Source organism: Rhinatrema bivittatum, chromosome 2 (genome assembly GCF_901001135.1).
Source record: "Rhinatrema bivittatum chromosome 2, aRhiBiv1.1, whole genome shotgun sequence".
Taxonomy (NCBI): Eukaryota; Metazoa; Chordata; class Amphibia; order Gymnophiona; family Rhinatrematidae; genus Rhinatrema; species Rhinatrema bivittatum.
In genome coordinates, this window is record NC_042616.1 from 812682370 (window position 1) to 812705337 (window position 22968).

Sequence of the window (22968 nt, forward strand, 5' to 3'; positions counted from 1 at the left end):
AACCAGTTTAGTTTTTTTGAGAATGAGCCGCAAAATCATCAGATTTGTTTGATACCAAGAAATACTTTGAATAGACACAGGAAAACGTTTCTCATGGAAGAAGAGGAAATCTACTCACTTTGATGCTGTTCTGTGTCTTGAATTAGAAAATAAGGAGAAATCAATTACAGATATCCATCTTTGACAATGCCCAGTATCCACAGATCCTATACTGATTGAATCCTGACCTGCTTCATCTTAGGCCAGCCTTCAGGAAGAAAAGCTTTCTGTAAAATGGATGTAAAAAGATTATTGCCCTCAAAGGGAATATCCAGTAGGTGACTCTTAGAGGACTGGTGTGTAGCTCAACATTTTAGCCAAAAGACCTTTGTGTCAGAGATCCCAAAGTCATAAATAGAACTGAGAGAGATACCAAATCATAAGAAATGTCTACCAGGAATTTTATTGCCAAGAACAAGTCTGAAAAAGACATGGAGAAAGCTTCCAAACTACAATCAGAACCTTGTCGTCCTCTTCCAGATTCTTAAACCAAGGAATCAAGGCTCTGGAAAAATAAGCCAAATAGCAAATTGTAAGGCAGCCTTCCCATCCAATACCAACTTCATCACCCCTGTGCAAAGTAAAATGCATGCATCTGTCAATAGGATTCTTAAAATAATCTGATATGACCATTGGGGGGGGGGGGGGGGGGGGGGAAGGGCCTTCCAAGTCAGAGATGGACAGAAAGAAATATTGGATCCCATCATTTAAGTCTGTCTCAGCAGTCATGGGAGCATATTCTTCAATGAGAGGACTGTCCCTTGTCTATCATTCATAGCCCCAGCCCTTAGGACTGGGAGAAAATACAATCCCAAAAAACGATGTTCAGCCAAAGGGAAGGGCATGTTCAGAGAAATGTCTTACCTGAGAGGTTAGCTTGGAACGGAATGGTGATCCCATTGTGTGACTTGACTATAAGCATAGCAGATCAGACAGATCTACAGACTCCAAAGACAGACTTTTGGATACTGATGGAAACACTTTACAGAAGGGACTAAACGTAACTTCTATGATTTGAAGTCTGTTTCATACCCAAGGCAGTTTCTTCTGCTGGAAGGGCTTATCTTCTCCAGTTATTTGGGTCCTGTTATGACAGGCCTTTCACATAATAAGTATGGTCTATATATCACCTCAGCAGTCAGGTATAGTGCTCTCTACATCACCTCAGCAACGGTGGTCAGTGCCTGTAATTTAGCTCATCAGTAACATACAGTGTCTGTCTATTACCTCAGCAGGAATGTATAGTGCTTGCTGTATCAGCTCAGCAGGGTTGTACAGTATCTGTGTGTCACCTGAGTAGGGGTATATACTGTCTGTATAACACCTCAGCAGGCTAGTATAATAGAGTGACCACTGAGATGGACTCTGACCACAGAAGAGTACAGTTATCACAAAGGAGGAGATAAAGACCATAGAGAGGGACACACAGAGGAACACTGTAATCATCAAGAGGAAGAATGTGACCATAGAAGGGGATACAGAGACCAAAGAGAGAGACACAATTACCACGAGAAGGACACAATGACCATAGAGGAGGAGACAACCATAGAAAGATGTAATTTGACCATAGAGAGAGACACAATGATCACAAAAAAGATACAGTTACTAAAGAAAGAGATACAGAGACAATAATCAAACTGTCTGCGATGGTGCATATAATACAGGTACCTTTTACCTGTGGGGTTTGCACCAATAATCAAAGCAAACTTATGTGCATAATTTTGCTTTGGTACAAAATACATACATTATTTGTGCCTGTTTTTTGTATGGACAAAAATATAAAGGAAAATAATGTATTGAGATTTGAAAATGCAATCAATATGTGTTCCCTTGACTTAAACACATCTTTGGAAATGCCTCCTGTGGATAAAAGTATGCACTGAGGCTGGACAATTTTCACAAAGGTAATTTATGCAGTTAGAAAGCTTTTTGCCTGAAGAACCTGGCCTTCAAAATTACCTTCCCTGTGACCACAGAGAGAGAGAGAGACACCCACACACAGTGACTAGAGAAGGATACACATTGATCATATGGAGCGACACAGTGATCATGGAGAGAGAGACACAGTGACCACAGAGAGGGACACAATCATCATGGAGAGAGACAGTTAATATAGAAAAATTCAGAGACACAGCATATTAACAGATATATATTAGAGATGGGGAACATATTCACAATTCAAGATCACAATTTAAAACTCTGCCCTGTATTACAGGAGCAAGGATTTCTGACTTAGTCACTGATCTCATGAAGGCAATTCAGAAAACCTTTGGAAAATTTACAAAATCCCCTAGTATGATCTAAACATTTCACTTTAACCTGTCATAGAAACTGTGACCTTTACCCCCATAGGATTTATAACATTTTTGTTCTGCAAATCCTTTCTTAGTGAATGTACAATTTTTCAACTTCTTGCAGAGCAGAGTCCTAGCAGCCATACAGGTCCTGGAGAAAAACAGATCTCCATGCAGGCTGTGATACCTCTGATTGAACTGACAGAAGAATTCTTCACAGATGATGAGGTATGTGAACTTTTGAAGGAGGTCAGGAGCATAAGAAGAAAGGAACTGTGCAGAATTCTTCCCTTGGACAATTAAAGATATCACAGCTGGCAAATAATTCAGACCCTTGAGGCATGAAAACAATGGAACCAAATTTCACCAAACTCACCAAGTGTGGCTGGTAAATGGTACTAACTGCAAAATGAAGATGTTTCAGATTCGTCATCCTTGCGTCTTTTTCCCAAAAAGATAGGTCAGAAAAAGCAATGTAACATTCATTCCAACCCTACGGTATACAAACATTCCTATCAGTGTACAAAATTCTATAACACACCTCTTTTTAACTTACATAGATGATATCTTCTGTAAAACTGTCATTTTACATTTCGATCCTCATTTTTTTGAAAACATTTTAAATGTGTCAGAATTCAAGAAGGCATGGGATAAGCACAGAGGACCCTTATTTATTAGAAAATAAAGATAAAGCCGGAGATTAACTGGGGTCTACAGTATTGCAATAGGCTCAATGGGCCAACAATCTTTATGTGCCATCAGATTCAATGCTGATCTGTGTGGGAGAATTCTATAAACTATTTGTCAATTGTCTTGTCCTATGTTTGCACTAGAGATGCAATCGCCAGCCTGTTGTAGTTATGGAACACTGAGCTGAGTATATTATAAATTCCTGGTTTTGCTGTGGGGTCTGCCATTTTGCAGAGGATTACCAGTGTGATTTTACAGGCAGAGTGGCTTTTATTGGTGTCAGTAATAGTCTACACAAAGAAAGTTACAGTGAGGTCGATATTCAAACACTGGATAAGTAGGACTTATCTGGCTAAGTGGCAGCTGCTGAATATCCGGCTATGTTCAGTTGTCACAACTTAGCCTGATAGGTGACTTATCCAGCTAAGTAGTTAGCAAATGGTCGGTGGGCGCAACTGCTGCTAACTTAGCCAGATAAATAGTGATATTCAGACTTATGTGGTTAAAGTGATCAGTTAAGTTATACAAGCTCCATAAAAGATCTAAACTTAGCAGGATAAGACTTATCTGCTAAGTAGCAACAAAGAAGGGAATATTCAGCAGCATAGCCATGCTGCTGAATATTCCATGTAAGCTAATTTACTTAGCCAGCTGTGTCTGAATATTGACTTCAGTGAGTCTGGGATGAAAAGGATAGGCTCAGACTGTAGATAATGGATGCGTTGGATGCAAAGGATAGGCTCAGACTGTAGATGATGAAAGTGTAGCTGCAGAGGTCATGCTCAGACTAGGTAATGGTTGTGTAGGATGCAAAGGAAAAGCTCAGAATGTAAGTGATGGAGATGTAGCTGCAAAAGGTAGTCTCAGATGTTATATAACGAACGTGTAAGTTACACAGGACAGACACAGACCATAAGGGATGAGTATAGCTGCAGAGGCCAGGCTCAAACTGTAGGGGATGGATGTGTAGCTGCAGAGAGCAAGCGCAGACTGTAGGTGATGGGTGTGCAGATGCAGAAGACAGGCTCAGACTGTAAGGGAAGAGTGATTAGCTGCAGAAGGCAAGCTTAGACTGTAGGTGATGGATGAGTAGCAGCAGAGGGCAGGCTCAGACAGGTTCTAAAGAATGTGCCCAATCCAAGTCACTGATATTTTGTTTAGATTCACAAGAGCTGCACAGCATGGAGAGAACAGTGGGGGAAATTGCGTTTCAGCTGGATCGGAGGATCCTTGCCTTCATCTTCCAGGACCGGGCCAGACTTTATGGTATTTCAGTATCCAACATCTCAGAGAAAATTAATGAGGTAGGTAGCTGGGAGCTTGAGTCTTAGAGGGTTTTCCATAGATGTGTGTAATCAAGAGTGGGTTAGGGAAATCAAACTCCATAGCTAGTTAGATAGAAAAGGGTCAAGGGAGGTCACTGGCTGCAAGAGTCAGGCTGAGTTTACAACATTTATGCAGTCAAGATATTTAGAATGCTGAAAATTCTGCATAAATGTATTTGTAAACACACTGTACAGGATACCAACATTTGAAATGTCATAGCTTGGCTAACCCAACTGCCTTCCAAATATAAAATTGCATAAAAGATCATTCTCTACTTTAATGCCTGATGCCTGGAATAATCTCCCTTTATTGATCAGGGAAGAAACTTGCTTAATGCATTTTCACCATAAATTAAACTCCTGGCTGATGACTTCTGAGCTTTGACCTCAACCTAGAGCTTTTAAGAATTTTAAGTTAAAGTTTCCCTAGTCCAATATTGTTTTTAATCATTTTATTTTATTGCATTATTTTAATTTATTGTTTACTTTTACTGTACATCATTTTGGAAAGACTTATTGTAAGTTTTGGAAGGTGATTCATAAATCTTAGAATGGTCCCAAGCTCTGGTACCATTCTATATATCTGGGTGAGTAGATTGGAGTGCAAAGTTGTCAGTCTCATAGAATGCTTAGCAGCTGTTAATGAAGGTGGGATAGGTTAATAGGTTGCGGAGCACTGCTGTCACACAGAATGGTTGGGAGCTCTCAGTGTTATTTAGGGGAGGATTAGACTGGGGTGCAGAGCTATCAGTCACATAACATAGTTGGGATCATCAATAATAGTGGGTAGGTGAGAAAGATGATGGGCAGAACTGTAAGAAACATAGAATGCTTGGGAGCTCTCAGTGATGGTGTGGTAGCAGGAGCTTGGAGTTCAGAGATGCTAATTACATAGGAGCCGTTGTAATAAAACCTGCAGCAACACAGGTGCTAGTTATGAGCGCAGGTTTTGATTACCGTGAGTGGCTAAAGCTGCTGCTTCCGCAGGATGTAAAAAAAATAAATTATGCAAATGATTTGCAAGCAGAAATCCACGCACACATGATAGAAATGCGTGTACCTAAGTGCGGTTAGCCCCTATGTAATAAGCGGCCGCATTCGCACTGAAAAGTCACGCATAAAAGCGAGCGAGTGAACTTGACTCCCTATTAGTGAAAGTAAGACCGTGGAATGTATTTTTAATTTTCTGAATAACTCTGTGCTGCAGAAAAAATGGGAATTATTTTCATGGGTGATGATACTGCATGGCAGCGCCCAGATTCGCATTCAGCTGGCCTGCTGAGTGCCTATCTCAGCGCCCGAGCGGCCAAATTGGTTATTACTGAGGTGATTTCTGGGCGCCCAATCATCAAGATTAGCGGCCAGCTGAGCGCCTATCTCGGCACCCGAACATCCTGAATCACAGCAAGAAGAGCACCTATCTGGGCGCCCCGAGCATACAGATTGGTTATTACATAAGCACCTATCTTGGCACCCGAGAATCCTGAATCGCGACCAGAAGAGTGCCTACCTAAACTGGCTGCTCGGATGCCAAGTTCCCTGTACGTACCCGGATCAGTCCAGATAGCTGGGTTTTGCCTCCCCTCCAGCAGATGCAGACAGAGAAGTTTATGACTGATACTGCCACTTAAGCTGAGATGCCACCTGCAATCTGTCAGTACTTCTCTGTCTCCAGCAGATGGTGGAGGTGCAAACTCCTGCAATCTGAAATCACACAAAAAAAAAAAAAAAGGATTGAAAAAAGAAGGTTAGAAGAGTCTATAGCCTCCCAGGGGATTGCTAGGCCCTGGTGGGACCATCCTCTCTGGTATTAGAGGCACTTGAGCAGAGGGTCGGAGACCTTGTAGCTTGTCCCCCACCTCAGGCAGCCGCCAGGATTGACACCGGGAAGCCCAGTTCACTCACCCTGCCAGGGGACGGTAGGAGCCTTCAGCCAAACATAGAGTTTAAAAAAAAAAAAGTAGCTTCTGCGCGCAAGTAGGCTCCACATGTCCCGGCTTCGGTGGTTCCTGCTTCAGACGGCCCCCACTTCCTTTTTTTACCACAATGGCGCCCCTTCTGCCTGTCTCCCGTGCTCTGAGTTCTGCAGTCATGCCACTTGGTGCGGCCTGTAGTGCCTGTGGGTTGTGCGCACCTGTCGCACATCGGCCTGTGTTCCGAGTGCCTCCCCAGTGGTGAGGGATCCTCCGGTTCAGCCGCAAGGGGGAAGCAGTTATCGTGCCTGGAGCCTGGGAGTTTCTCTTCGGTGGAGAAGCCCTCGGTAGACCCGTTCCCACTTAGCGCGGAAACAGAGGCCATTTTGGCCGCGTTCACATGGCCCATGGGGGGGAGGGGGATTACCCTCCTGCTTTGTTGCCACAAATGGATGTCTCTGGGGCGGACCATGTTGTGGTAGCTGAGGACTTTTCATCTGGGGAGGAGCCTGGAGAGGGCTCAGATTTCTCGTCCTCAATTTCCTCTGAATTTGTGCGTTTCTTACACAAGGTTTTTAAGTCTAGGCACTCTTCCAATCGCCACAGCCATAAGCAGCCACCTGTCAGAGCTGCCAAGAGGGCCAAGGGGCCGCGACAGGAGGATCCTGTGCCTGCAGTTCCCACGAGGCCTGGAGCCTCTAAGGTTGCATGGGGGAGAATAAGATTCACAAGTTGCCCGAAGATAAGCCGAAAGCAAGGGCTTCTCTTCCTCTCGGTCACGATTCCGGGACAATCGTAGATTTCGAGCATCTAGATCTTCAGGTTCTGCTTCCAGGCAACCGCCAGGCAGGCAGCCGCCGGCAGGGCAGAGATGGTTCCACCCAAGGCTTGGGAGGGCCAAAATCTTCCCAGTGAGGCGAGGCCAGTCCACTCCTCTGTGCCACTAATAGAGGGCTGGCTGGTTCATTTTAACGAGTGGGCCAAAATTACCTCTGACCAGTGGCTCTTGGACGTAATAGGTCAAGGCTACGCTTTAGAATTTGCTCGATCTCTCAGGGACCGGTTTCTCATTTCCCTATGCTCATACCAGCAAAAGCATTTAGCAGTGCGAGCCACAGTCAGTCACCTCAGTGAGCTGGGACCATTGTGCCGGTGCCTCCTGCAGAACAAAGGACAGGCAGATATTCCATCTACTTCGTGGTGCCAAAGAAGGAAGGCACCTTCCTGCCCATCTTCGATTTTAAGAGGGTGAACAGGGCGCTTCTGGTTCTGCGTTTTTGCATGGAGACCTTGCAGTAGGTTATTGCAGCGGTCCACAAGGGGGAGTACCTAGCATCCCTGGACTTGATGGAAGCTTACATACACATCAGGATTCGGCCAGACCATCAAAGGTTCCTCTGCTTCATAATCCTAGGGAACATTTCCAGTTTTGCGCCCTGCCTTTCGCCCTTGCAACATCGCCCAGGACCTTTACCAAGGTGATGGTCATAGTGGCAGCTACCCTCCGGAAGGAGGGAGTTCTGGTTTACTCTTTCTTGGACGACTGGCTGATTTTCACAAAGTCAGAGTCCCTCTGTCGGGAGTTGGTGGATTGTGTCCTGGGCCTCTTGAGATCCATGGGGTAGATAGTTCAGCCAAGAGTCATCTGGCTCCCTCCCAGACCCTGGCGTTCTTGGGAACCCTCTTCGACACAAGGTTGGGCAAGATGTTTCTCACCGAGGAGCAGCTCCTCAAATTGCAAGCTCAGATTTGCTCGCTGTTGGATATGTGCACACCCAGTGTTGCGGTCTCAGCCACCGCTGCGCCGCCTGAGCCCTTACCTTCCCTCCTGGGTCCGGGGCCTTGCCGCGATCCGCGCGATTCGGGGTCGGCCAGGCCGCGTGGTAATGGCCTCCCCGCGTGTGAGACGCCGTCAGCTCCGCGGGACTCCTCCCCCTCGGGGGAACGCGCGCGCGCGAGGGCTGGCTTTTTCACGGTCCAGCACCCGGATGTGCTGGACCGCCCCCCCCAGTGACGTCAGCTACAGCGGGCTATTTAAACCGGCGTCAGTCCCCAGGAAGTTGCCTTGCAACGTGGTCACCTAGTGAGAGTTGCCGTTCCTGGATTCCCTGTTCCTGCTTGCCAGTACCAGTGTTTCTGCGTTCTTTTGCCTGCCTGCCTGTGACCCGGATTGGACCTGACCTTGCCTCTGTCTGCTGCCTGCCTGTGACCCGGATTGGACCTGACCTTGCCCTTGCCTGCTGCCTGCCCGGACCCCGGACTGTCTCCTCGATTGGACTCCTGCTGCCTGCCTAGACACCGGATCGACTACCCGTGACTTCCGCTCCTACTTCGACCTCGGACTGATTCTTCTAGCCAGCAGTTCACCTAAGTCCCAGCGGTCCGGGTCCCTACGGGCTCCTCCCGGGGGGACCTCGGACTTCCAGGGCGAAGACACCTAAGCCCTAGCGACCCGGGCGCCAACGGCTCCTCCGGGGGCGTTTCGGGTTTCCAGGTGAAGAACAGTCCTTGCCTGGCGGTCTGCCTCCCGACTGTCCTCAACGGTCGGCCCAAGGATCCACCCTTTAATCCTAACACCCAGGGTCTGGGATTATCTGCACGTTCTTGGCTCAATGGCATCCACACTGGAGTTAGTCCCATGGGCCTTTGCTCATATGAGGCCTCTTCAATCAACCTTACTATCCCGTTGGAATCCGATCTCCAAGCAGTTTCAGCTACAGCTTCTGCTTACAGAATATGGGAGGTCCAGTCTTTCCTGGTGGCTCACCCCAGACAAACTTCGCCGAGGGCTAGACTTGGAAGTCCCCGCTTGCACGGTGGTGATCACTGACGCCAGCCTCTCCGGGTGGGGTGCAGTCTGCCAGAACAAATTGGTCCAGGGCCATTGGTCAATGACGGAATCCTCGTGGTCCATCAACCGGTTGGAAACCAGAGCCATACGACTTTCTCTATAGGCCCTCCTCCCCCTGGTGAGGGGAAGATCAGTCCGGATCCTGTTGGACAATGTGACAACCGTGGCCTACATAAATCACCAGGGAGGCACCAAGAGCCAAGCAGTTGCTCTGGAAGCCCGGGAGTTGATCAGCTTGGCGGAACTGCATCTGGAGAGGATAGCCGCTTCTCATATTGCAAGATCGGAGAACATTCAGGCGGACTTCGTGAGCCATCACCAGATGGATCCTGGGGAGTGGGAGCTTTCGGAGGAAGCTTTTTACCTTGTATGCAACAGGTGGGGCCAGCCCTGCTTGGATTTGATGACGACTTTTCGCAACGCCACGACCTCAAGGTTCTTCAGTCGGCGTCAGGAGATGGGAGCAGAAGGGGTGGACGTTCTGGTCCTCCCTTGGCCTTCGAATGTTCTGCTGTACGTGTTTCTGTCATGGCTCTTAATCGGCAAGGTGTTGCGCTGGGTAGAGGCCCACCGAGGAGACGTAATCCTCGTGGCACCGGAATGGCCGAGGCGTCCGTAATTTGTGGACCTGGTCAACCTAACGTTGGACAGCACCTTGCGTTTTCCGCCCCTGCCAAATCTCCTGTGTCAAGGCTCCGTTTGTTTGGAAGGGGCAGATTCCATTTGTCTAGCGGCCTGGCTTTTGAGAGGGAGCGCCTAAGGAATAAGGGTTATTCTGATATGGTCATTACTACTCTCTTGCAGGCCCAGAAAACCTCTACTTCCCTGGCATATGTCAGGGTATGGGGGGATTTTGAGTCTAGGTGCGTGGATCATAGGGTGGACCCCACCTGTGCTTCCATGAGTAATGTCCTGGCCTTTTTGCAAGATGGCTTGGTTAAAGGTTTATCCTTTAATTCCCTGAGAGTTCAAGTAGCGGCTCTGGGTTGCCTTCGTGGAACAGTGCGCAGAGTTCGCTTGGCAGCCCATCCAGAAATAGTCCGATTCCTTCGGGAAGTGAAACATTTACATATTCCTGTCCGGAGTTCTTGTCCTTCCTGGAGCCTCAATTTCATTTTGAAGGCCATGTGTGTATCTCTGTTTGAGCCTTTAAAGCGTGTGATGTTAAAGGCTCTTACTTTGAAAGTGAACTTTCTAGTGGCTATTTCCTCAGCTCGGCGGGTGTCGGAGCTTCAGGCCTTATCCTGTAGGGAACCCTTCTTGAGGATAATGGATTCAGGGTTTTCTTGAGAATGGTTCCCTCATTTCTGCCTAAGGTGGTGACATCTTTTCATTTGAATCAGTCTGTGGAGCTCCCTATCTTCCCGGATTTGAATCCTCCTGCTCCCCAGTCCAGGGATTTGCGGAGGTTGGGCGTGAGGCGGGCCCTGTTGCGTTACTCAGAGGCTACCAACAGTTTCCGTCTATCAGATCATCTCTTTGTCCTATGGAGCGCCCCAGGCGAGGGCATAAGGCGTCTAGGGTCACTATTTCTCGGTGGTTGAAGGAGGCTATCAGCTCTGCGTACATTCTTAAGGGACGGCCATTCCCAGTTGAGCTTTGCGCCCATTCTACCCAGTCGCAAGCGGCCTCTTGGGCTGAGTGCCAACAGGTTTCACCACAGGAGATCTGTAGGGCGGCTACTTGGAAGTTGTTGCACAAGTTTGCCAGACACTACTGTCTCGATGTCCATGCTCCTGAAACGGAGGGGTTTGGCGGCAGTGTGCTTCGAGCGGGACTCTCAGGGTCCCACCCAGTGTAGAGAAGCTTTGGTACATCCCAGCTGTCTGGTCTGATCTGGGTATGTATAGGAAAAGGAAAATTGCTCTTTACCTGCTAATTTTCATTACTGTAGTACCATGGATCAGTCCAGACTCCCACCCATGTTGGCATAGGGGAATTTGAGAGCCCACTCGATCACTGGCTTTAGGTTCTGGTCCCGTGCAGGTGTGTGGTGCGGGCAAGAGTTCTTACAAGAGTTCATACTGAATCTACAAGGTTTTCTTCTTCCCTCTGCTCAGTTGGGGGGAAATTGTACATAGTTAGTGTGCTTATGTTTATTATTCATCTGGCTTGGGTATAGTTCAGTACTGACAGACTGCAGGTGGACCTCAACTTAAGTGGCAGTATCAGTCAAAAACTTCTCTGTCTCCATCTGCTGGAAGGGAGGCAAAACCCAGCTGTCTGGACTGATCCATGGTACTACAGGAACGAAAATTAGCAGGTAAGGACCAATTTTCCTATAGGCGCTCAGCTAGGTGCTTTTCAGGCTACTCGAGTGCCAACATAGGCCCCCCCAAGTTGGTACAGACACTTAACTCATGCCCTGACCATGGCGGTAAAAAACCCGCATTAAAAAACCCACAGTAGCATTAGCACAGCTCCCTGTATTGCCTATGATTAGCTAATTGCCTTCTTTGCATGCCGTTAGCATGCATTCACGCAGGAAAAACCACAGGTCAGTAAGTGCATTCGTACCTGCTTTTTTCCCCTCACAAAACACTTATTACATCCCTGTATAGGGCTTTGTGCGGGAAAACACACGTACATGTGAGCACAAACCAGCAGCAGCTTCAGTGCACTTTATTACATCGGCCCCTTAGAATGGTGAGAATGCTCAGTAGGGAAGTTGGGATGCACAATTCAGTCTGTCACATAAAAATGGCTGGGGGCTGTCTGTGTTAGTGGGGAAGTTGTTGGGTAGAGCTTTCAGTCACACAGAATTTTGGGGGTTCTAATGTTGGGATAGGTAGAGGTGTAGAGTTGTCATTCACATAGAATGGTTGGGGTCATTCAGTGATGGTATGGTAGGTAGGTAAGTTGGGGTGTAGAGCTATCAGTCACAGAGCATGACTGGGATCTCTTAATGATGGAAGGATGGATGGAGAAGTTGAGGAGCAGAAGTGTCCATAACACTAAATGTTTGGGGTCTCATTGATGGTGGAGTAAATGGAGAGGTTGATGTGTAGAGCTATTATGAGTGATGGCGGTGTGGATGGGTATGTTGGGATGCCAAGCTGTCAGTCATATAGAATGGTTGGGGGTTGTCAATGATGGGCTGGATGAGGTGCAGAACTGTCAGTCATATAAAATATTTGGGGTTTTCAGTGATGGTTGGATAGGTGGATAAGTTGGGATGTACAGCTGTCAGTTGCAGAGCATGACTGGGGGTCTCTTAATGGTAGGGTAGATGGGGAGGTTGAAGAACAAAGGTGACAATCACATAGAATGCTTGGGATCTCTCAGTAATGGGGTAGATAGTTTGGAGAGCAGAGTTATCTGTCACATAGAATAGTTGGGGCTCTCAGTGATAGTGAGCTAAATGGGTAAATTGGGGTGTACAGCTGTCAGTCACATAGAATACTTGCGGACACTGAGTGTGTTGCTGTTATCATATCTCCACTCTTCGCCATATTCTACTTCTCCTCCTCCTACCCTCCAAGACAACTTTCACTTCACTGTGCATATCAAACCATTATCCCTCCAATCTTATTCATATTCCCCTCCTCCCTGTCTCTTCTTTATTTCCATGTCTTGTTCCCTGTGGAATGCCCACTTTATTTCCAGCAAACTTGCTTACATTATGATTTCTTCTTCATCTTCCTGCCTTGTCTAAGACTTGGCTTTCCTCTGATTATTTTACTTCAGTTGCTGCTCTCTGTCTTATCTTTTCTGCCATATACCTTAAACACTAGGCTGTGGTCATGGTGATGGATTGCTTCCCTCCCCCTTTTGTAGTTTTCAACTCATTCTTCCATCTCAATCCCACTCCTAAACTAGACCTACTCCATCCCCCTATTCGCTACACTACTTCTCCAGGCAGCTGAACCCCCAGATAAATCTCCCTCCTCCTCTCTCACCAACTTTGATTCCTGACTGTCCTTCTTACTTGGGCCTTCTTCTCCTTCCCTTGTTCTTGGGGATTTTAACCTCCACATTGATGACCCATATGACTCTTATGTCTGAAAACTCCTTGTCTTAGCCTCCTCATTTGATCTCCGACTTTGCTCTACCTTCCCTACTCATCAGTACGGCTACTGCCTCAACCTAGACCATTCTTCCAACTACTTAGCTCTCGGACTTCTACACTTTAATTCTTCCCTGTGAAAGAGTAGTTGGCCGGAGTTGAGACTCCAAAGCCAAGAGTGGATGGTGCACAGACAGGGCAAGATTGGCAAGTTCAAATTGGAGCAGGGACAGGGAATCTTCTGCTTGCAACATTGACCTTCTCCTCAGGTTCAGCCCTCACGTCCTGGCGGCCAGAAGGACCTGGACAGAAACAAGAAACACGAGGCGCATACTAAGATAACGTAGAACCCAAATCTGTTGTCATGAAGGTGCTCACAGAAGCAGGGCAGAACCACTGCAGGAAAACCTGAAGATATGAAGACACACACAAAAGCAATGTAGAACCACTGTGGAAGGACTTGATACACACAGCAAACTAGGACCAAACAGGAACACTGGATATATAAAGCAATTTAGAGGCAAACAGGAACATGAAACATAGGACAGAGTCTAAGACCATGAAGACCAAGCTGTGGGAAAGTGCAGACTGGGAGCCTGGGACATAACTGTGTTCAAACAGGAACAAGATGGCCATCAGCAGGAAGTGTGGCCCATAGAGCTAGGAAGACCAACCAAAGTGTCATAGGGCCCATGAAGACCCTCTGGTGGCAAGAGACAAGAACTGCCCAATAAGGCCTCACATTCCCCTCTCAGATTATCATCTTATTTATTTTCATTTTAAAATGTTATGAACCGCAAATTACAAATCTCTTATTCTAAGCAGTGTACATAATAAATATCAATTAAAAACACAAATTCTTAATAACATACAATTTGAAACACAAGTTCTTAATACACAACCTAATACAGAATAGTACACTTTAAATATTTTGAACCTCCAAAGTTTAATTAGGTCCAAATGATTCAGTAAAAAGGTGTTTGCGAAAGAATTTTATATCATCAGTCAGTCGAAGAGACTGTGGGAGGGCATTCCATAGTACAGGGGCTCTGTAGGAGAACACCCACTCACGAGTTTCAGCCCGGTGAATATCCTTTATTGAAGGTAGAGACAATAAACAATCAGTTCCAGAAAGCAGAAACCATTTAGGTTCATATTTTGCTAACACAGATAAATAAGATGGACCACCAGTCTTTAATATTTTAAAAACTATTAAAAGAATTTTGAATTCAATTCTCTGATCATTTGGTAACCAATGTAACTTGCGCAAAAGCAGAGTTATATGTTGTCTTATTTTACTGCACAGAAGCAGTCTATTGGCTGAATCCTGCAAGAATTGAATGGTCCGAATTCTATATTTGGGTAATCCCACCAATAGAGCATAATAATCAGCCAAAGTCAATAAAAACACCTGTACTATGATTCTAAAATCTGAAGCCACTAAAACATAACTGAGGTGTTTTAATAAATGAAGTTTATAAAATCCAGTGTTTAACACTTTTTTAAGATGGTTGGGGTAAGGCAGGAATCCAAATCAAATCCCTGATTCTGAACTTTGTCTTTAAATGGTATCAATATACCATTATACATTACCCCAGGGTATGGATAAGTATTAGGTGATCTAGAGACTAGCATAGCTTCAATCTTTTTCAAATTCAAAATTAATTGATTCAAAGTCATCGAGTTTTACATATTTGTAACATAAGAAATTGCCATACTGGGTCAGAAACAGGGTCCATCAAGCCCAGCATCTTGATTCCAACAGTGATCAATCCAGGTTACAAATACCTGGCAAGTACCCAAACATTTAACAGATCCAATGCTACTAATGCTAGTAATAGCAATGGCTATTCCCTAAGTCAACTTGATTAATAGCAGTTTATGGACTTCTCCTCCAGGAACTTATCCAAACCTTTTTTAAAGCCTGTTGAGGCAACTGCCTTAATCACATCCTCTGGCAATGAATTTCAGAGCTTAATTGTAGGTTGAGTGAAAAAGAATGTTCTCTGATTTGTTTTAAATGTGCTACTTGCTAACTTCATGGAGTGCCCCCTAGTCCTTCTATTATCTGAAAGAGTAAATAACCGATTCACATTTACTTGTTCAAGACCTTTCATCATTTTGAGACCTCTGTTATATCCCGTCCTCAGCTTTCTCTTTTCCAAGCTGAACAGCCCTAACCTCTTTAGCCTTTCCTCATAGGGAGCCATTCCATCCCCTTTATCATTTTTGTTCCCCTTCCCTGTACCTTCTCTATGGCAACCATATCTTTTTTGAGATGTGGCGAACAGAACTGCACACAGTACTCAAGGTGTGGTCTCCCCATGGAGCGATATAGAGGCATGATAACACTCTCAGTTTTATTCACCATTCCCTTTTTAATAATTCCTAACATTCTGTTTGCTTTTTTGACTGCCGCAGCACACTGAGCCAACGATTTCAATGTATTATCCACTATGATGCCTAGATCTTTCACCTGGGTGGTAAAGCTTAATATGGAACCTAACATCATTTATCATTACATGAGTTATTTTCCCTATGGGGCGGATTTTCAGAGCCCTGCTCGCGTAAATCCGCCCAAAACCGGGCGGATTTACGCGAGCAGGGCCCTGCGCGCCGGTAAGCCTATTTTACATAGGCCTACCGGCGCACGCAGAGCCCCGGGACTCGCGTAAGTCCCGGGGTTTTCGGAGGGGGCGTGTCGGGGGCGGGCCCGAACCGCGCGGCGTTTTTGGGGCGTGTCGGGAGCGTTCCGGGGGCGGGCCCGGGGGCGTGGCTACGGCCCGGGGCGGCCCGGGGGCGTGGCCGCGCCCTCCGGACCCCCCCCCAGGTCGCGTCCCGGCGCGCAGGAGGCCCGCTGACGCGCGGGGATTTACGCCTCCCTCCGGGAGGCGTAAATCCCCCGACAAAGGTAAGGGGGGGGTTTAGACAGGGCCGGGCGGGTGGGTTAGGTAGGGGAAGGGAGGGGAAGGTGAGGGGAGGGCAAAGGAAAGTTCCCTCCGAGGCCGCTCCGATTTCGGAGCGGCCTTGGAGGGAACGGGGGTAGGCTGCGCGGCTCGGCGCGCGCCGGCTATACGAAATCGATAGCCTTGCGCGCGCCGATCCAGGATTTTAGCGGATATGCGCGGCTCCGCGCGTATCTACTAAAATCCAGCGTACTTTTGTTTGCGCCTGGAGCGCAAACAAAAGTAGGCTATTCGCGCGCCTTTTAAAATCCGCCCCTATATGTATCACCTTGCACTTGTCCACATTAAATTTCATCTGCCATCTGGATGCCAAATCTTCCAGTCGTGGAAGGTCCTCCTGCAATTTATCATAATCTGCATTTCATTTAACTAATCTGATTAGCTTTATGTCATCTGCAAATCTGAATAACTCACTCGTCGTATCCATTTCTAGATCATTTATAAATATATTGAAAAGCACCAGTCCGAGTACAGATCCCTGAGGCACTCCACTGTTTTACTTTTTTTCAATGAGAAAATAGACCCATTAAATCCTACTTTCTGTTTCCTGTCTCTTAACCAGTTTGTAATCCATGAAAGGACATCGCCTCCTATCCCATGACTTTTTAATTTTCTTAGAAGCCTCTCATGAGGGACTTTATCAAACACCTTCTGAAAATCCAAATACACTATATCTACTGGTTCACCTTTATCCACACTTTTATTAACCCCTTCATAAAATGTAATAGATTTGTGATGCATGACTTTCCTTGGGTAAATCCATGTTGGCTGGGTTCCATTAAATTATGTCTTTCTATATGTCCTGTTACTTTGTTCTTTAAAATAGTTTCCACTGTTTTTCCCAGCACTGAAATCCGGCTCATCGGTCTATAATTTTCTGGATCAACACTGGAGCCCTTTTTAAATATTGGGGTTACATGGGCCACCCTCCAGTCTTCAGGTACAATGGATGATTTTAATGAGAGGTTACAAATTATTACTAATAGATCTGAAATTTTATTTTTTAATTGTTTTAGAATGCTAGGGTGTATACCATCCAGCCTATGTGATTTGCTACTCTTTAGTTTGTCAATCTGGCCTACTACAACTTCCATGTTCACCGAGATTTGGTTCAGTTCATCTGAGTCATCACCCTTAAAAGCCATCTCCGGAACCATTATCTCCCCAACATCTTCATTAGTAAACTCGAAAGCAAAGAATTAATTTAGGCTTTCCACAATGGCCTTATCTTCTCTAAGATCCACTTTACCCCCTCGATCATCTAATGGTCTAACCGATTCCTTCGCAGGTTTCCTGCTGTGGATGTTGTGTTCCGCGGCCGTGGCACACCACGACCGTGGCCCCCTACCTTGTCCGCGGCGTTCCTTCACCGCGGGAGCCCCAGGGGAGGGCTCTGACTCAGGCCGTTGCTCCCGCGCGACCTCCGGTGCTGCTCGCTGCAGGGGGAGCCATCCTGCTTCCCCCTCGCGGCATCCAGTGGCGTCTCTCCTCCGCAGGGGAAAATCCAAGATGGCCGCCGCCATCCTTAGGCGCGAGGCTGCGCCTCCTCTACAGATTTAAAGGGACCTAATCCCTTTAACTAGCTTCCCCTGTTCCTGATCAGCCTGGGCAGGGGAAGTATAAAGGGAAGCTTCCTCTGCCCATTCAGTGACTTGGCAACATCCTCCAGCGCTGTCTAGTCTGCTTGCTTCGGTGAGTTCCTTGAGCTTTGGATTCCATTCCTATTTCATCTTGGTATTCCCGGTTCCTGACTTCGAACTGGCTTACGGTGATTCTCTGGTGTATGACTTTGGATTGACAAGCGGTGATTCTCTGGTGTGTGACTTCGGACTGGCAAGTGGTGATCCCTCGGTGCGTGACCTCGGACTGGTGAGTGACGACCCTCTGACACTCGACCTAGGACTCCTTCTGACTACCGTCTCCAAGGGCCAGCCTAAGTCCCAGTGGTCCGGGTCCCAACGGGCTCCTCCCGGGGGGACCGCGGGCTTCCAGGGCAAAGCTCCAGTCTGCCCTTGCACCGATACCTTGACCTCTCAAAGGTCCACCTAAGCCCCATCAGTCTGGGTCCCTACGGGCTCCTCCTGGGGGGACCACAGACTTCCAGTGGTGAAGACACAACTCCTCTTCTCGTCTCTTCATCCGCCTCCACAGTCATCTCAGTCTCCAGTGCCGAGGGTCAGCTGGTCCCGTCTTCCGCTCTGCCTCACCACCCGACGAGAGAACCTACGGATCTTCCAAAAGGTATACCATCCTCCCGTCGGCCAAGGGTTCACAAGCCGGAGCATAACAGATTGCCAAGTCCATGGACCCGGCAGAGGCATCCACCCTCCAGGCCATTCTGGGAATGGTCCAGCGCCTGGTAGACCAGCAAAAAACCCTGGACGCCCTGGTTTCCTCAGTGTAGAGCTTAAACCAGCGTTTCGATGCGTTGGGTCCCATGAATCCCACGCTGCCCAACCCACGCTGGGGTTCGGCCGGTAATCCGCCTGCCCACCCTGCCACGGTTCTCCGGGGAACCTCGGGCCTGCAGGAGTTTCATGAACCAGTGCAACATGCACTTCCGCCTGCAGGCCGCCCTCTTCCCAGATGACGCCACCAAGACTACCTTTATCCTGGCTCTTCTTGAAGGGAAGGCCCTAGAGTGGGCTTCCCCTCTGTGGGAATGGGATGATCCCGTTCTAAGGAACCTCAGGGAGTTTTGGGAGTTGTTCCAGATAAACTTCGGAGATCCGAATCAAGATGTTTCGGCAGGTCCGAAACTGCTACAGTTAAGTCAAGGCTCGAGGACATTGGCGGAATACGCCATAGACTTTCGGGCCCTCTCTTCGGAGCTTGGCTGGGGCTCCGAATGCCTCCACACCATCTTCTATCAGGGGCTGAGTCCCCGAATTAAAGATGAGCTCGCAGGACAAGAGATACCGAGGTCCCTGAACGCCTTGATCGACTTGGCAGGCCGCATAGATCGGCGTCATCAGGAGCGCCACCAAGAGGCCCAGACAACATCCAAAGCCGCAACTCCGCCTAGACGTCCTCAACATTCGCCCTCGCCCAAGGGTAGGTCGGGAACCCCCCGATCCTTACCCGACGAACCCATGGAAGTGGGACGTGGGAAATTGTCCTCCCGTGAACGTCATCGATGAATAAAGAAGGACCTCTGTTATTATTGCGGCGCAGCAGGCCACCGGATAGCCGTATGCCCTGCGCAATCAGAAATCTCCCGTGCCTAGGACCTGGGGGAGGTCTCTTCCTGGGCTCAACTTCATCTGCACCTCCACTAACTGTACCAGTGGCGCTAACGTCACCAGTGGGTGAGTTTCATACGTTAGCCCTGGTCGACTCAAGCGCCAGCGGCAATTTCATAATGCAGAAATTGGTGGAGCACCTGAAAATTCCACTGGCCCGTATCCCAGCTCCTCTGGTCATGTCTTCCATTCAAGGGAGACCCCTCCCGGGTCGTGTGACCCACATTACAGAATCCACCCCGTTAAGGGTCGGGCTTCTCCATTGCGAAGAGATGACGTTCCACGTCCTGGAGCACTCGATACACCCAGTAGTCCTGGGCCTTCCGTGGCTCCAAGAACACAGTCCCCAGTTTGACTGGAAGACTTTACAGCTGACCCGTTGGGGCCCCAGCTGTCATGTTAAATGCCTTCAATCAGTAGTCCCAGTCTCCTGCTCCGTGGCCTCCACCAGTCTTCCAGGCCTGCCGGCCCCCTATGCTTTATAAGTGGATGTGTTCTCAAAACAAAGGCCGAGATTCTCCCGCCTCATCGATCCTTCGATTGCGCCATCAATCTCCTCCCTGGCACTGAGCCTCCTCGAGGATGCGCCTACGCCCTCTCTTCTGCAGAGACGCAGGCCATGAATGAGTATATCAGAGAAAACCTGGAGAGGGGCTTCATTCGGAAGTCAAAGTCCCCCGCAGGGGCTGGATTCTTCTTCGTCGGGAAGAAGGATGGGACGCTCTGCCCCTGCATTGACTACCGGGGCTTGAATGCTATAACGGTCAAGGACCGTTATCCCTTGCCTCTCATCTCTGAACTCTTTGACCGGCTACAAGGTGCGAGGATCTTTTCCAAGTTGGACCTCCAAGGGGCTTACAACCTCATTCGAATTAAGGAAGGTGATGAATGGAAGACGGCCTTCAATACCCGTGACGGCCATTATGAGTACTTAGTGATGCCGTTCGGGCTTTGTAATGCCCCCGCAGTATGCCAGAATACCATGAATGAGATACTCCGCGACCTCCTGTACCAATGCGTGGTGGTATATTTGGACGACATCTTGATTTTCTCCGATACTTTAGCCGCTCACCGTCGGCACGTAGTCCAAGTCTTACAATGCCTCAGGGAACATAAGCTGTATGCGAAGTTCGAAAATTGCCTGTTTGAGCAGGAGTCTCTTCCCTTCCTGGGATATATAGTCTCCAGTCAGGGATTCTGCATGAATTCGCAAAAGCTAAGTGCCATTCGGGAATGGCCACAGCCGTCCGGGCTCAAGGCACTCCAAAGGTTTCTGGGCTTCGCAAACTATTACCGGTCTTTTATCCTTCACTATGCGTCCATTGTTGCCCCGATGACAGCTCTTACCCGGAAAGGCGCGGATCCCAAAAAGTGTCCTCCGGCAGCAGAGGCCGCCTTTCGTCGCCTCAAGGAGGCATTTATGCAGCAACCATGCCTTCGGCATCCGGATCCGCAACGACCATTCTTTATCGAGGTGGACACATCTTTGGAGGGAGTAGGGGCCGTCCTGAGCCAGGCCTCCGAGGGCCATAAGCTACGTCCGTGTGCCTTCCTCTCCCGCCAGTTCTCGCCTGCAGAGCGGAACTATGCCATCAGCGACAAGGAACTCTTGGCCATCAAGGTGGCCTTAGAAGAGTGGCGCCCATGGCTGGAAGGGGCACAACACCAGTTTACGGTCTTCACAGACTATAAGAATTTAGAATACTTGCACCGGGCACAACGGCTCAACCCACGACAAGCCCGGTGGGCCCTGTTCTTCACACGTTTCAATTTTATTCTCCGATACAGACCAGCTGGGAAGAATATTAAGGCTGACGCCCTATCACGGGTGTTTGATTCAACGGAGGGTTCTGAGGAACCACAGTACATCATTGAACCATCCCGGATCCTCCTGTCAGCTACCACAACCATCCCGCCTGGAAAAACTCTAGTCCCGCCACACTTGCGGAAACAAGTGCTGGCGTGGGCTCACGATTCCCGCTGTTCTGGCCACCCAGGGCAATCCCACAAGTTGCAGAACCTGCGCCGGTACTACTGGTGGCCAAAGGTACATAAGGATGTCTGGGCATATGTGGAATCCTGCCAGACCTGTGCTCGCCACAAGAGGATCTCCGGTTCAACCCCAGGTTTACTTCAACCATTGCCTGTGCCTGCGGAACTGTGGACCCATGTGGCAACTGACTTTGTGGTGGATCTGCCACTATCCAATGGCAACACAGTAATATGGGTGGTTGTCGACCGTTTTAGCAAGATGGCGCACTTCATGCCTTTGCCAGGGTTGCTATCCGCACCACAGCTGGCTCAGCTGTTCGTCCAGCACATCTTCAGACTTCATGGCCTACCTAAAGGCATCCTGTCTGATCGAGGACCTCAATTTACCACCAGATTCTGGAGGGCCCTTTGCCAGAAGTTCGACGTCACCCTAGATTACAAGTCCGCTTACCATCCACAAACCAACGGTCTCGCAGAGAGAACAAACCAGACCTTGAAGCAATTCCTTCGTCTGTATGTTAATGAGAAACAAGATGACTGGGCTAGCCTGCTACCCTGGGCCGAATTTGCGCTAAATTCCCATATCTCCGCAGCTACGGGATCCTCCCCGTTTCAGATAGTGTATGGGAAGCAGCCACGCCCGCCTCTGCCTGTTCCCATCATGGTTGCGTCTCCGACAGCTCAACTCTCCGCCAATGAGTTGCATTGTCTGTGGATATCCACGCAACGCGCCCTGATCAGGGCCGGCCAGGCAGCTAAGAGATATGCTGACCAGCACCAAAGGCCGTAGCCGCCTTTCAAGCCGGTCCAAAAGGTTTGGTTGAGCACACAGTTCATCCACTTGAAGCTGCCATCATCGCGACTGGCCCCATGATTCATTGGACCGTTTTCCATCATCCGGCAGGTGGGTGCTGTCTTGTATCAACTTTGTCTCCCTCCGTCTCTCAAGATTCACAACACGTTCCACGTCTCCCTACTGAAGCCTCTGGTATTATCATGGCCTTCCAGCACACCTCCGACCCCGCAACCTGTTGCCTCTGAAGATGACCTCCTCTATCAAGTCTGAGAGGTCCTAGATGTGAGGAAACACAGGAAGAAATGGGAATACCTGATAGTGTGGGAAGGTTTCGGTCCCGAGGAAAACTCCTTGGAACCACTGGCTAATATCCTGGACCGGAATTTGCTGGAGCAGTTCCACATGGACCATCCAGATAAACCCAGGCCTCCGGGGAGACGCCCTAAAGAGGGGGGTACTGTTGTGTTCCGCAGCCGTGGCACACCACGACCGCAGCCCCCTACCTTGTCCGCGGCGTTCCTTCACCGCGGGAGCCCCGGGGGATGGCTTCTGACTCAGGCCGTCACTCCCGTGCGGCTTCCAGTGCTGCTCGCTGCAGGGGGAGCCATCCTGCTCCCCCTCGCAGCGTCCAGCGGCGTCTCTCCTCCGTGGGGGAAAATCCAAGATGGCCGCCGCCATCCTTAGGCGCGAGGCCGCGCCTCCTCTACAGATTTAAAGGGACCTAATCCCTTTAACTAGCTTCACCTGTTCCTGATCAGCCTGGGCAGGGGAAGTTTAAAGGGAAGCTTCCTCTGCTCATTCAGTGACTTGGCAACGTCCTCCAGCGCTGTCTAGTCTGCTTGCTTCGGTGAGTT

The 22968-nt window shown here is 48.6% G+C and overlaps 1 protein-coding gene across 2 annotated transcripts in view; it reads left to right on the forward strand.

Moving 5' to 3' along the window:
• Nucleotides 1-22968, forward strand: part of LOC115085804 (speriolin-like protein) — a 670698-nt gene that overhangs the window by 579175 nt on the left and 68555 nt on the right. For both annotated transcript variants that reach the window (XM_029592238.1, XM_029592239.1), the window contains exon 9: nucleotides 4185-4327. In XM_029592238.1, the coding sequence (XP_029448098.1) occupies nucleotides 4185-4327 (143 nt within the window). The remainder of the gene's footprint in view (nucleotides 1-4184; nucleotides 4328-22968) is intronic.